General features: G+C 41.6%; 1 protein-coding gene across 1 annotated transcript; it reads right to left on the reverse strand.

Annotated features, from left to right (window-relative positions):
• Window positions 1–1,006: 1,006 nt before the first annotated feature.
• On the reverse strand, window positions 1,007–13,089 carry LOC120916260 (chymotrypsin-C-like). Its single transcript, XM_040327134.1, has 8 exons — window positions 12,980–13,089; window positions 12,110–12,198; window positions 9,606–9,706; window positions 9,020–9,145; window positions 6,510–6,646; window positions 4,213–4,358; window positions 3,635–3,787; window positions 1,007–1,140 (listed from the first exon to the last, which is right to left on the reverse strand). The coding sequence occupies exons 1-8, from the start codon at window positions 13,017–13,019 to the stop codon at window positions 1,123–1,125; spliced, it is 810 nt and encodes a 269-aa protein (XP_040183068.1). The 5' UTR covers window positions 13,020–13,089; the 3' UTR covers window positions 1,007–1,122.
• Window positions 13,090–15,057: the final 1,968 nt, after the last annotated feature.

A 15,057-nucleotide genomic window follows, 5' to 3' on the forward strand; every position in this document is an offset into this window, starting at 1 on the left:
ACGGACACTTTCACTTTTTGTTTTATTGGTGGACTTATTATCATTCTACTTTATTTGTTGTATATTTTTAATGACCTTATGCACTACTTTTTATACTTAGCGTAACACACTTGCACCACATTTTGAATTTTGTCATATTCTTGTGTAGCAGCTTTTCCTCTCTCTTTTTTTTTTCTGTTCACGGGATAGCGCATTAATTATCTCTATTCACAATTCTTTTGCTTTCCCCATGATTCAGAATCCCCCCCCCCCCCGCCGCCATCCGGTGCTTCTCCGGGCTCTCCCGTGCCATCGGGGGCCTGGAGAAAGAATTGTCCGGCGCAGGCAGGAAGCATAGAGATGACTGGTGACCAGATGGTCACCAGTCATCTCTATGACCGTCGGAGGACCCGGGCGCGATGTGATGACGTCACGCCCGGGTACCCGTAAGTAAACAAAGCCGTGATTGCGGCTAGTAAGCAACAGTAATCATGAGATCAGTGAATTTTTTTTCACCGATCTCATGGTTTCCAGCCCGGAGGAGAGATGTGGGGTCTTATTGACCCCGCCTCTCTCCATAAAGAGGACCTGTCACACACATTTCCTATTACAAGGGATGTTGCAATGACCGTTGTTTTATTCCCTAGGGTGTCTGCTGAAAAAAAACATATATAATGTTTGGGGGTTCTGCGTAATTTTCTAGCAAAAGAATGATGATTTGTACATGTAGGAGAGAAGTGCCAGAATAGGCCCGGTATTGAGGTGGGTATAAAAGCCCGGTATTGAAGTGGTTAAAAAGGGCCCCCCGGATCACCCAGGCCGCTCACAGTGGCATTCCAGTGCCGCAACGTACCAGTAACCACAGCAGCCAATCAGAAATGATCTTTCTGTGATCCGAACTCAGTGAAATGCGATCTGATTGGCCGCTTTGGATTGCCGCACCTTTTAGAACACCGGACTGTTTGAACTCGGCCTGCAATACAACCGATCCAAAGGAAGCAGAAAATAATTCAGAGACAAAGGTGGATCCCGTTTTGCTCACACATTTTTATTGGATCAAAAAAATTCCAAGACAAGTGTATATAATAAAAGAGCAGATGGAGAATCCCGCCGCCGCCGCGGTCCCGTCACGGGAGAGGACTTTTAGTTGTTGGCGATTTTCTGCAGGAAAAGGGAATATACATCAGAAACATATTATATTACTAATATATTATATCACATCATTTTTTAAATATTATATTACATAATATATTATATTAAAACCATGATATATTACTAACCAATCCGTGACTGCTGCTCCTCTCTGCCAATTTCGTTAATTCGGAAATATGCAAATTAACCCCGTTTTAACAATTTTTTCAGAATATTCGAAAATTCGTAAATCCAAAATTTGAAAATGCGAAACTTGGAAAAACTGATCATAATGATACGAATAATAACTTAAAGCGGGGGGTTCACCCCCAAAAAAAAATTTATCATTACATTCAGCCGAGTTGTCAGAATGACAATTTTTTTTTTTTTTATTTAATCCCTGTACATACCGTATTTTCACCGCGGCTTCCGGGTATGTCTTCTGCGGGACTGGGCGTTCCTAATTGATTGACAGGCTTCCGACTGTCGCATACAGCGCGTCACGAGTTGCAGAAAGAAGCCGGACTGCGAGTCGGCTCTATACGGCGCCTGCGCACCGATGTTCGGCTTCTTTCGGCAACTCGTGACACACAGTATGCGACGGTCGGAAGCCTGTCAATCAATTAGGAATGCCCAGTCCCGCAGAAGACATACCTGGAAGCGGCGGTGAAAATACGGTATGTACGGGGAAAAAAAAAAAAAAACAGTCGATTGTCATTCTGACAACTCGGCTGAATGTAATGTTAAAAAAATTTTTTTGGGTGAACCCCCGCTTTAAGTATTACTAACTATTAAATTATAGGTAATGGAATTTCCTTTCAAATTTGGCTGTTAGTGAACGTAACAAATATGAATTTATACGGAGTTTCAAATTATCCGAAATAACGAATACCGCATCTAAAGGAATGGAACATAACGACTTAATAATAATAATTAACAATAATAATAATGAAAAAGTTTTATTATTATTATTTATTAATTTTGTTCTGTTCCATTTGTTTAGAAGCGATCGTCGTTATTTCAGATAATTCGTAAACTTTGGATAAATTTGTATTCGTTACGGTCACTAACAGCCAAATTTGAAAGAAAATTCCAATACCTATAATTTAATAGTTAGTTGTTATTATTAGTTAGTTATTCTTTCGAATGCTCAGATTTTCTTTCTTATTTTCGGAATTTTTGAATTTATAAATTGCAATCATAACGAATGACCCGGAATAAAAAAAAAAAAGACTGAAACAAAAACAAACCAATTTTTCGCAAGTTTATATATATATATATAGAAAACGTTTCTTTCACTCATGGTTAGTGTTTGGCTATATATATATATATATATAATTTTTTGTTTTATTTATTTTTTATTATTTTTTATTATTTTCTTTTTCTTTTTGCTTGCTTATCCCCCCCTTTATATAGTTATTGTTTTGGATTTTAGAATTTTCGTTCTTATTTTCAAATGTTTTGGAATATTAGGAAATTGATGAAAAAAATATTTCACTTTTTTTTTCATATTGTCGCCAGTGAAGTACAGTATCATCATATATATGTGATCAGGGACACTGGCTGGTGATAGTACGAAAAAACAAATATATATATATATATATATATATATATATATATATATATATATATATATATATATATATATATATATATATATATATATAAATATATATATATATATATATATTTTTTTTTTTTATTATTACATCTTTTTCTTTTCGCTCACTCATTCCCCCCCCCCCCCCCTTTATATAGTTATTGTCTTGGATTTTCCAATTTTCATTCTTTTTTTTCGGATTTTCGTTCTTATTGTCGAATCACCGCATTTCCAAATTTTCGAATTTCGAACATTTTTGGATTTCCAAACTTTCGAATTTAAGAATTTCGATCATAAAAAAAAAAAATGAAACTAAACATTTTTTTTTTTTGACAGTGCACATGTTCTACAACTTAGCAATGTTTATGTTTCTCCAGACATCCAATCAGAATGGTGAAGCATGGCTTCCTTCAGGGGCGGACTGACAACTCATTGGGGCCCCCGGGCAATAGAAGATTATGGGGCCCCTGGGCTTACAGATGGCCACCGCGCCAGGAGGCAGTGCAGAGGCGGGGCAGCTAAAATCTCGGAATTTTCACATCAAAAGCATGTCGGTTTCGGACATATCAGGGACAGATGTAAAAAAAACACAGATTTTTACATACTGTCCCTGGTTTTACTGAGCCTGGCAACCCGGGGCCCCCTAGTGGCATGGGGCCCTCGGGCAGTGCCAGAGTGACTCAATGGTCAGTCCGCCCCTGGTTTCCTTCTTCCTGCACAATCATTTCGTTGTGAGTATGACCCCTTGTTAGAGGACAAGACCTTATTGTATTTTTTTTCTCCAGTCAGATATAAAAGACACAAATTTGCACTTAATAATACACCCTTTCCCTTATTTATTTTTTTACGCAAGCAGAAGAGGAAGCAGCGGCACAGATAGGCAATCACTGGTGCAAGGAGCTGACTGTTGCCGGTTGAACTTACGTCGTTGATCCAGTCGATGTAGGCGGAGACTCTGGTGAAGACGGTTGGCTTCTTCTCGTAGTTGCAGCTGATGCCGGAGCCGAAGCTGACAATGCCGTGCACTTGCCAGGATCCGTTCTCAGCCTTAACGTTCAGGGGGCCACCGGAATCACCCTGCGCAGTACAATGCAATCATTAGATACAGGGATTGAAAAGCAGGAACTGTATTCACTGGATTTAAAAAAAGACACCCCCCTGATAATGAGCTGTATGAAGATACGGAATCTATAACCCTATACTCAAAAAAATCGATCTCATAAGGTTTATCAAAACATGAAAAAAGGGCTAAAATTGTGTTTTTGCTGGAGAAAATGCTGCTTTGGTTTCGCTCCAGTGCTGCTCATGCAATCAATGAAGCTTAGGCATTTGATCATGTGATCCCTGCTGGATCAGAGTTCAGATAGGCTTATCCGGTTACATGACCAACGAGGTAGGCTGAACATGCTTCTCCCCTCCTGGGGGGGGGGGGTGCACACCTCCATATGCCTGAATCTCAAATTTGGCAATCTATATTAGTGCTAAGGAGGACCACGACTTACGTTGCATGCGGAGACAATGCCGTCACCGCCGGCGCAGACCATGGTGTCCCTGACCTGCCAGCCCCACCAGTCAGACTTGGAGCAGGTAGGGTAATCCACCACTGGGAGGAGAGCCTGTTGCAGGTTATCAGCGATGGGTCCGCCAGCTGAAAAACAAAGCACACAATGATAAGTGAATTTTGGATGAAGTTAGGCTTTAAATATCACCTTCTACAGAGACGGCTTTGCCCCATACACACCCCATACACACGATAAGATTTTCTGAAGATTACAAGAGTACAAGGGCCTGCCTGATTGCATACAAATTGAAACTCTTAAGGTATGACCTCAAATGATATCATTTTGGTAAATCTGAAGACAAAAATCTTCAGAAAATCTAATAGTGTGTATGGGGGTCTTACAACCCCCCTATAGTCAGTACAGTGGAACCTTGGACTACGAGGAATAATCCCTTCCAGGAGAATGCTTGTAATCGAAAGCACTCGCATTGCGAAGCGAGTTTCCCCATAGAAGTCAATGGAAACTAAGATAATTTGTTCCGCATTGACTTCTATGGCATGCAATACCAAATGTGCCCAGAGATGGGGGGGAGGCGCCGGAGAGACTCGGAAATACTCAGAGGGAAGTAATACTGAAAGGAAGGAAAGAAAATGGAGGCAAGGAAGGAAAAAAATAGATGGAGGCAAGGAAGGAGGAGGAGAGAAAAAGAAAACAGGACGGAAGAACAGAATAGAAAGCAAATGAAGGGAAGGAAGAAAAGATTAGGAATTAAATAAAAGAAATGAAGGAAAGGATAAAAAGGAAATCAAAGGAACGAAAAGAAAGAATAGAAAATAAATGAAAGGAGAGAAGAAAGGAAAGAAAGGAAATGGAAGGAATAAATAAGGAATAGAAATAAAATGGAAAAAAGGAAATGGAAGCAAGGAAGGAATAAATAGAAAGGAAATGGAGGGAAGAAAGAAAAGAATAAAAGGGTATATAAGGAAAGGCATAGGAAGGGAAGGGAGAGGAAGAATAAAAATGAAATGGAGGGAAAGAAGAAAAGAATAAAAAGAAAATGTAAGGAAGGAAACGGAGAGAAGGAAGAGGAGAGAAATTGAAGACAGGGAGGAAAGAAAAGAATAGAAAGTAAATAAAAGAATGGAAGAAAAACAGAGGGAAGGAAAAAGAAAGGAAGGAAATAATAGAAAGGAAACAGAAGGAAGGAAAGAACAGAATAAAAATGCAACGAGGGAACAAAGTAAATGGAAGGAATGAATATAAATAAAAGAAAAGAAAAAAATAAGGAAATGGAGGGAAAAAGGAAAAGAATAGAAACAAAATGGAAAGAAGGAAGTAAGAAAGGGAAGAAGAAAAGGAAGGAGAGAATAGAAGGAAATAGAGAGAATAAAGAAAAAGAAATGGAGGAATGGAAGGAAGAAACTAAAAAAAGGGCGGGTCTTACTGCACAGGGACTGGTTTTGAGTTAAGGGCGGGTCATATGAAGTTGAGGAAGTTGAGCCATTGGTTTAAAGTGCCATAGAGCCAAGATATTCTAGTTATAAGAAGCTCTAAACCCTAAACTTTTTTTGACAATAAAGAGGGGGGGAAAGGGTACCCAAAGACCCTGGGGACTTTTTAATGGTGCTAATAGAGTATTCTATTACTACTCTATTAGCACCGTTAAAAAGTCCCCAGGGTCTTTGGGTACCCTTTTCCCCCCTCTTTATTGTCTTGATGTACAAGGGACGAGGTGCTCAGAATTTGAGGGTCTGTATTCCACAAAAAAAAAAATTCCTAAACTTTTTTTATTATTATTTTGTAATAGAGGAGGCATTTCCTATCAGTGTTCCTTTCGGGGAACTTACCCTCATTTCCTGTTCTGCAGTCACAACAGGAAGTGAGAGGAACTCTCTCCAAAGTGGAGGGAAACCCTCTATTAGATAGTTGTCACTGGAAGGGGTGTCCTCATTGGAAGATTTCCTCTCAATTTCTGCTCCAGTGATTACTATAACATTTTGGATTTCCTATCACTTTCTGTACCAGAGACAAGGATAGCAAGATATACAGAGGGGGTGACTCTCCCCAGAGGGGACACGGCAATAACAAAAACCCGACAGAGGTTCTAACTCTTCCATACTCCATTCAAAACTAAAAGATAGATTGTGCCTTTTGGATATGCTTGAACAAAAGTAGCCTGAAGCACTTTGTGCTGTCTTCCTTTAGGAAGGACTTTTAATGGCTGACGGGTTCACTTTAGATACCAGAACCATCGCTATAAATGTGAATTCTTATTTAAAGGTAAAAACATTGCTTACTGTACAGACGACCCCATCCAGTCACATAGCTGTCTGAATTATTGGCCAAGAGGACGCCACTAGGGGGCAGGCAGGATGGCTGAATGTCGTCACTGAGTGGTGCGGGTTGGGACAGCTTGATGAGAGCGATGTCGTTGCTGAAAGAACACATATACATCAGTCACATGGGTGTTGTGGGTTTAGTGTTAGGGTTTGAGAAAGGATTAGAATTACGGTTACTTAGAGGAGTTAGTGTTAGGGTTAAAGAGAGGGTTGGTGTTAGAGTTCCAAGGAAGGTTGGTGCAAGGGTTACATGGAGCATTAGATTTACAGGGAGGGTTAAAGTCATAGTTACAGGTGGGTTGGTGTTAGGATTACAGGAAAGGTTTGTATGAGGGTTACATGAAAGGTTAGTGTTGGGGATACAGGGAGTATTAGTGTTGGAATTATAGGGAGGGTAATTGTTAGAGATACAGGGAGGCTTAGTGTTATGGTTACCAGGAGCATTTGTGTGAGAGTTACAGGGAGGGTTAGTGTTATGGTTATGGGTGGTTGGTGTTACAGGGAGGGTTTTTGTGAGGGCTAGGGTTATATTTACAGTGAGGATTAGTGTTAGGGATACAGGGAGTATTAGTGTTGGAATTATAGGGAGGCAGGGTAGCAGTAGCATGTGTGTGAGGTTTACAGGCAGGGTTAGTGTTATGGTTACAGTTGGGTTGGTGTTAGGGTTACAGGGTAGATTTGTATGAGGGTCACATTTCGGGTTTGGGGATATAGGGAGTATTAATGTTGGAATCATAGGGAGGGTTTAGAGATACAGGGAGGCTTAGTGTTAGGGTTGCCAGGAGCATTTGTGTGAGTGCTACAGGGAGGGTTAGTGTTATGGTTATGGGTGGGTTGGTGTTACAGGGAGGGTTAGTGTTATGGTTATGGGTGGGTTGGTGTTACAGGGAGGGTTAGTGTTATGGTTATGGGTGGGTTGGTGTTACAGGGAGGGTTAGTGTTATGGTTATGGGTAGGTTGGTGTTAGAGTTACAATGAGGGTTTGTATGAGGGTTAGGGTTATATTCACAGGGAGGTTTAGTGTTAGGGAAATGGGGAATATTAGTGTTGGAATTATAGGGAGGCAGGGTACCAGTAGCATTTGTGTGAGGGTTACAGGCAGGGTTAGTGTTATGGTTACAGTTGGGTTGGTGTTAGGGTTACAAGAAGGGTTTGTATGAGGGTCACATTTAGGGTTAGGGATACGGGAAGTATTAATGTTGGAATTACAGGGAGTATAATTGTTAGAGATACAGAAGAGCTTAGTGTTAGGGTTACCAGGAGCATTTGTGCGAAAGTTAAGTGAAGGGTTAGATTTCCGATTTACAGGGAGCAGTAGTGCTAAGGATACAGGTAGTGTTATTATTGAAATTACAGGGAGGGTTACTGTTAGGATTACAGGGAGGGACAGCTTTACGATTACAGAGAGGGCTAGTTTAAAGGGTATCGTGTTATTGGGAAGGTTGGTGGTAGGGCATCTGATGTTGATGGTGAGCATAGGGGAGAAATACATCACAGATTGGGGTTACTTGATAGGTTAGTATTAGGATTATTATTAGGTTAGTGTTATGTTAGTATTAGGATTATTATTAGGTTAGTGTTAGATTAGTATTAGAATTACAGGAATGGTTAGTGTTGAGGTCACACGTCCAGCTGGGACTGAAGACAAGGACCATCAACAACTAGACACAAGAGGGTGAGTACAGGGGAGAAGAACGTAAATGTAGCCCATCACAGATTGAGGTTACTTGATATTGGTATTAGGATGGTATTATGATTACAGGAATGGTTAGTGTTGAGGTCACAAGCCTAGTTGAAACCGAAGATCAGGAGCATCAACACATAGACACCAGAGTAAGCACAGGGGAGAAATAAGTTAATGCAGCCCATCACAGATTGAGGTTGTTTGATATGTTACTATTAGGATGGTATAAGGATTACAGGAATGGTTAGTGTTGAGGTCACAAGTCTAGCTGGGACTAAAGAACAGGATCATCAACACCTAGCTAGATAGGTAGTTAGCATTAGTGTTATTGGGAAGGTTGGTGGTAGGACATCTGATGTTGATGGTGAGCACAGGGGAGAAAAACCTAAATGCAGCCCATCACAGATTGGGGTTACTTGATAGGTTAGTATTAGGATTATTATTAGGTTAGTGTTAGGTTAGTATTAAGGTTACAGGAATGGTTAGTGTTGAGGTCACAAGTCTAGTTGAGACCGAAGACCAGAACCAATAACACCTAGACACAGCTGAGTGAGCACAGGGGAGAAGAACGTAAATGCAACCCATCACAGATTGGGGTTGGTTGATAGATTAGTATTAGAATTGTATTAGCATTACAGAAATGGTTAGTGTTGAGGTCACAAGTTTAGCTAAAACGGAAGACCAGGACCATCAACACCTAGACACACGAGAGTGAGCACAAGAGAGAAGAACGTAAATGCAACCCATCACAGATTGTGTATTCCGAAAGTCATGTCATACTCACAGGATGAGAAAAGAGCTCCATCTTTCATGGACAATGATCTTCTCAGCGGAGATGGCAATAGAACCTGGTTCATCTGCAGTATCCAGGCTGTATTTGCCCAGATAAACCCTGTATGTATTCGCAGAGCTGGACAAAACACAAGTGAAATTGAATGAGTGCTTAGGAGGTGAATCTGTACATTGGAGTGACCCAACCTAGGATAGGACCCCCCTTGACGTTTAATCTTTTATTTCCTGATAGCACTCTGTGTCTACATTTTCCTCAGACTGAGGTGTTACATGGACTATGATAAGGATAACAGAACACTCTCCCTAATTACCTGCATGCCCTGGCATTTAAGGGTTGCTCTGAGCTGCGTTTTCCATGACATGCCGTTAAAATAAAACAAGTGCAGTGTGCAAGCCAGGGCACAGGTCCCCAAATTGCCATGGATTGCGAAGAGGCAATTGGCATAGCAGTTCTAATATAAATTGCCTTTTTTTTTAACACATAGTAGTTTACCTCTACACTATTGCTAATGAAGTGAAGCAATTACAGAAAATGTTTCATATGTACTAAAAATTTATTTTTAGCATCTGAAAGTTACCTGATGCAGTGGGCAGCGGTCAGGACCCAGTTTTCATTGATCAGAGTGCCACCACAGGTGTGTCCCCAGTTTCCGCTGGATCCCTGGTATTGAAGGGAGATCTAAAGGAGACAAGAAAGATTTAATTCATCATTATTGTGCAAAATCCTCAATTCAGTCTGGTACTGATATGCAAAGGTGACATATTAAACAGGAGGCTTTCAGGTAAATCTAGAAATGTATGTAATTAATGCTCTCCAAAAAGAAGAGAGGGGACTTCAAGGTAAATGTCATTTTACATGGTAATGAATGCCCCACAAACGTTATTTTTGGCTCTAAAGTGACGAGCCTTGAACTAGTAAATTAGACTAGGGAACGTGCACATTTAAAAGCATTTGGTCAGACAGCTTTGTGATATAATAGGAAACAATTGGAATTCAGGGTAACTGGACACAAAATGAGAAAACTGGAACTTGGGCTGACTGCTGACCCCAATACAGCCCTCAAAAGACCAAAGGAGAAAACTGGAACTCGGGGTGACTGCTGTGCCCATTACAACCCTCAAAGGACACAATAGAAGACAAGTGGAACATGGGGTGACCGTTGACCCCATTACAGCCCTCAAAGGACAGAATAGGAAAACATTTGAACTTGGGGTGACTGTTAACTCCATTACAGCCCTCAAAGGACAGAATAGGAGACGATTAGAACTTGGGGTGACTGTTAACCCCATGACAGCCCTCAAAGGACAGTAGGCAAAAGGAAGAAAGTCAAAGGTCATATTGAAAAACTTACTTGATGTGCCTGGATATACTATGAGGATATTTTAAAAGCATACACATATATAAAGGCATGGGCACAATCAGCCAAAACTGATTATTATTTGCACTCATCAAACATTTATTCTACTCTTTGTTTGAAGGGAATAAGCTAAGAGACTAGATAAGAGAGCAGTTAGCTATTTTTATCAGTAGTACATATTAACTAAAAGGGTATTAAGTCTCTTGCAATTCTTTTCTTAGCTATCTGCACATCATTATTTTTATTAAAATTTATCAGTAAACATCTCAATGCATTGCCCTTGCCTGGCTATAAACAAACTAAAAATGTCCAACCATTTATCCATGAATTATTCTCCAATCTGAAATTTACTTATGCATAGTACTCTAAGAGGATGACCCATAATTAGTTATCATTTGTGTATGCTTTAACCAGTCAGCAATCTGCGTTTATTGGTCTTGAGTGACTTGCACAAAATAATTTTTGCTAAAGAATATTTACTAGAACAATTTGTTCAACTAAGGCCCCATACACACGAGAGGATTTATCCGCAGATACGGTCCAGCGGACCGTATCCGCGGATAAATCCTCTCGAGGATTTCAGAAGATTTCTATGCGATGGCGTGTACACACCATCGCATTGAAATCCACGCTGAAATCCTCTGGCGATGACGTGTCGCGCCGTCGTCGCTATTATGACGCGGCGACGGCGCGACGCTGTCATATAAGGAATTCCACGCATGCGTCAAATCATTACGACGCGTGCGGGGAATCCCTTTGGACGGATGGATCCGGTAAGTCTGTACAGACGAGCGGATCCATCCGTTGGAATGGATTCCAGCAGATGGATTTGTTGTGCATGTCAGCAAATATCCGATCTGCTGGAATCCATCCCAGAGGAGATTTCTCCACGGAAACGGATCCGCTGGCGTGTACACACCATAGGATCTATCCGCAGAAACCCATTTGCTGGGATTTATCTGCGGATGGATTCTATCGTGTGTATGGGGCCTAAGTGTCAGGCCCCATACACACCATAGAATCTATCCGCAGATAAATCCCATCAAATGGGTTTCTGCGGATAGATCCTATGGTGTGTACACTCCGTCGGATATTTATCCGCGGATAAATCTCCCCTGGGATGGATTTCCAGCAGATCGGATATTTGCTGACATGCACAACAAATCCATCTGCTGGAATCCATTCCAACGGATGGATCCGCTCGTCTGTACAGACTTACCGGATCCATCCGTCCAAAGGGATTCCCCGCACGCGTCGTAATGATTTGACGCATGCGTGGAATTCCTTATATGACAGCGTCGCGCCCGTCGCCGCGTCATAATAGCGGCGACGGCACGACACGTCATCGGCAGAGGATTTCAGCGCGGATTTCAATGCGATGGTGTGTACACGCCATCGCATAGAAATCTTCTGAAATCCTCGAGAGGATTTATCCGCGGATACGGTCCGCTGGACCGTATCTGCGGATAAATCCTCTCGTGTGTATGGGGCCTCAATGTGTGTGTCTCTCTCTCTGCCGATTCAGAAAATTGGTGCATTCCATCTGCAAAATGTTATTGTTTGAGCTCCTCCCCTATTTCACTACCGCGCAACTGCCTATCTTCAACAGCCATTCACAAACTACGAAATGAGTTCCGCAAAGCGTTAAAGGAGGATCAATTTCAAGAGAGAACTTAGCTGGAAGTGAGTTGGCAACTTTTTGAAATATACTTCATTGAACATACCTGCCATGGCCAGCTGTGTGGTACTGCATCCTCTCCATTAACTACCCTGGCAACATTGGGCGGCACAGCTGGCACGCCACAGCTGTAGGCTACAGAGAGAAAAGAAAATAGAATAGTTATATTTACAAAAATAAATACACACATATATATATATATATATATATATATATATATATATATATATATATATATATATATATATATCTATATATATATATTACACACTGGGTGCACCAATAGGGTTGATTATATTGATACTCTGTGCTTCTTTTCTGAAAGCACACAAGGGTCTATAGACCCTCACTACTAGACCTGAACTGCTACAACTGGGAACTAGTAATCCCACCTCCAAAATTTTGCCAATTGGTTATCCCACTGCCACAATTTAGCCAGTTGGTTATCCCACCGCCAAAATGTGGCCAATTGGTAATCCCACCACCAACATGTAGCCAATTGGTAATCCCACCACCAACATGTAGCCAATTGGTAACCCCACCACGAAAATGTAGCCAATTGGTAATCCCACCGCCAAAATATAGCCAATTGGTAATCCTACCACCAACATGTAGCCAATTGGTAATCCCACCACGAAAATGTAGCCAATTGGTAATCCCACCGCCAAAATATAGCCAATTGGTAATCCCACCACCAACATGTAGCCAATTGGTAAACCCACCACGAAAATGTAGCCAATTGGTAATCCCACCGCCAAAATATAGCCAATTGGTAATCCCACCACCAAAATTTACAGGCTCTGTCTGGCTAAACCTATCCCCTATATTTCAACTTCAAATGTGTCTTATGTTACTAGTATCTATCTAGTAGAGAAGTTTTATATAACAGTTATCGAAAATTCAGTCTTTAACTTACCGTAGTTAAGGCAGATTGCAAGTATCACGAACCCGAACATTGTGCCTGTGACCTGTAGAATAACTCGTCCCAACGCCTTATATACACAAACTAGCTGGTTCTCCGAGACCACCTGCAGTAGGTACGATAATGGCGACCAATAGGAACAGTCCAAATTTCCGGTATGGAAAAAAGGCTAGAGGTCGTTGTACATTGAAAAGATAAGATTAAAGAGCTAATAAGTTAAAGCAGGTGCATGAATTCTGAGATATTCACAGAGGTCGATGCCCCCGTTTACATCTCAGTTACACCTGAAGTGAACTAGAGGGGCTTATTTACACCAAGGACATCCACGTAGTTGACGCTGGAGGTGAACATTTGATTTAAGGAGAATGCCAAGCTGAAGTTTCAGCTAAAATATTATATTTTTTCGTTTTTATGGAGTAGGGTAGAGAACAAGTGAATTTAGAACTGAAGTATCACATCATAATATCCAAGTCCAGATATCTCCTTCTCATCCTGTCTGGTGGTTGGTGGTTACACTGGGGTTCATTTACTAAAACTGGAGAGTGAAAAATCTAGTGCAGCTGTGCATGGTAGCCAATCTGCTTCTGACTTCAGCTTGTTCAATTAAGCTTTGACAACAAGCCCACATTCACATTGGGCCAAATCGGCGGCTATTGCCGGAATGGCACTGCCCGAATCGGTGTGGCGCCGCACCCATTCCCAAAAGAAGTTCCTGTACTACTTTTGGCGACTTTGGGGGCGATTTGAATAGACATCTGTGCACGAACCCGCACAGATGTCTGTCAAATTCCCCCCCCCCCCCCGAAGTCGGACTGCATTGCCGGTTTGAGTTCAGCTGAACGCGTAGATTTCTAAACCGCATTAATGTGAACCTGGGCTAAAACCTGGAAGCTGATTCGTTTGTATGCACAGCTGCACCCCGATTTTGCACTCTCCAGGGTTCCATTCGCACTTGTGCGACGTGTCATGCAACTTTGGACATCAAAGTTGCATGACAAGTTGTTCCCTGCGTTTTCCAATGATAACCATTCACATATGTACAACTTCAAAGTAGCTCATGCACTACTTTGGTCCAACTTTCATGCAACTTGAGGGCCATAGACTTCAATGTTAACCCTCAAAAGTTGCATGAAAGTCATTCCTGAATGTTGTACAATGCAACAGTTGTCCAATATCACTGGACAAAGCCAAAGTCCTATCCAGTTTGCACCCATCCAAAGCTGCGTCAAGGTAATACAAGTGGGAAGGGAGCCTAAATCAGCCCCATTGCTCCTGATCAGACAGACGGCTCTGCAAAACAAAGTGATCCATACATTAGTATTTATTATATATGATTTTATTATTGCTTATTTATTTATTCTTTATTCTAGGTAATTATATAGCGCCGTCAATTTATGCAACGCTTTACATATATATTGTACATTTACATCAGTCCCTACTTGGGTGACCACATTTTCAAACCTCCACCCCAACAAGATGATTTTTTGATACCTTTTTTTCTATTTTTGCCAATATTTGGGGCAGGGGCAGTGGCGTATTATGAAATAGGTTGCCCTGTGTGCAAGATTATAAGTGGGCCCTGGGATCACTTTTCAGATGAACTACCGCAGGGAGTACAGCAGGTCTACTCCCCCCTTACATCCTCCTCCAGAGTGCACCCTTAGTGCCTCCAGGGTGCCTCCTTAGTACTACTCTACTAAGGGGGCACTCCAAGGGTTGTAAGGGGGCATTTTGGTGGTAATAACTTAGCCAGAGTCTCCTTACATCCTCCGGAGTGCCCCCTGACATCCTCCAGGGTGCCACCTTACATCCTCTGGAGTGCCCCCTTACATCTTCCTCCAGAGTGCCCCCTCAGTACTACTGTTCATCCATGCTGAAGGATGTCAGGGGGCACTCTGGAAGAAGTAAAGGGGCACTATGGAGGCACCCTGGAGGTTTTAATGGGACACCCTGGAGGATGCAAGGGGTCACTCTGGAGGCATTAAGATAGTACCTCCAAAGGGGGAGGAGCGATGGCCATAAATCCATGCCTTGTCAATGTTAGGAGAAGCAGAGTACACCACCCACCTCAT

The sequence above is a fragment of the Rana temporaria genome, chromosome 10 (assembly GCF_905171775.1).
Source record: "Rana temporaria chromosome 10, aRanTem1.1, whole genome shotgun sequence".
NCBI lineage: Eukaryota > Metazoa > Chordata > Amphibia > Anura > Ranidae > Rana > Rana temporaria.

Bases quoted from the DNA above. Each gene is read 5' to 3' on its own strand.
- LOC120916260 (XM_040327134.1), bottom strand. From the start codon at position 13,019: ATGTTCGGGTTCGTGATACTTGCAATCTGCCTTAACTACG. The intron at 4,359-6,509 runs GTAAGCAATGTT...TTTGTTTTTCAG, and splicing joins TGGATGGGGTCGTCTGTACA to CTGGCGGACCCATCGCTGAT. The intron at 3,788-4,212 runs GTAAGTCGTGGT...TGTACTGCGCAG, and splicing joins GCATTGTCTCCGCATGCAAC to GGTGATTCCGGTGGCCCCCT.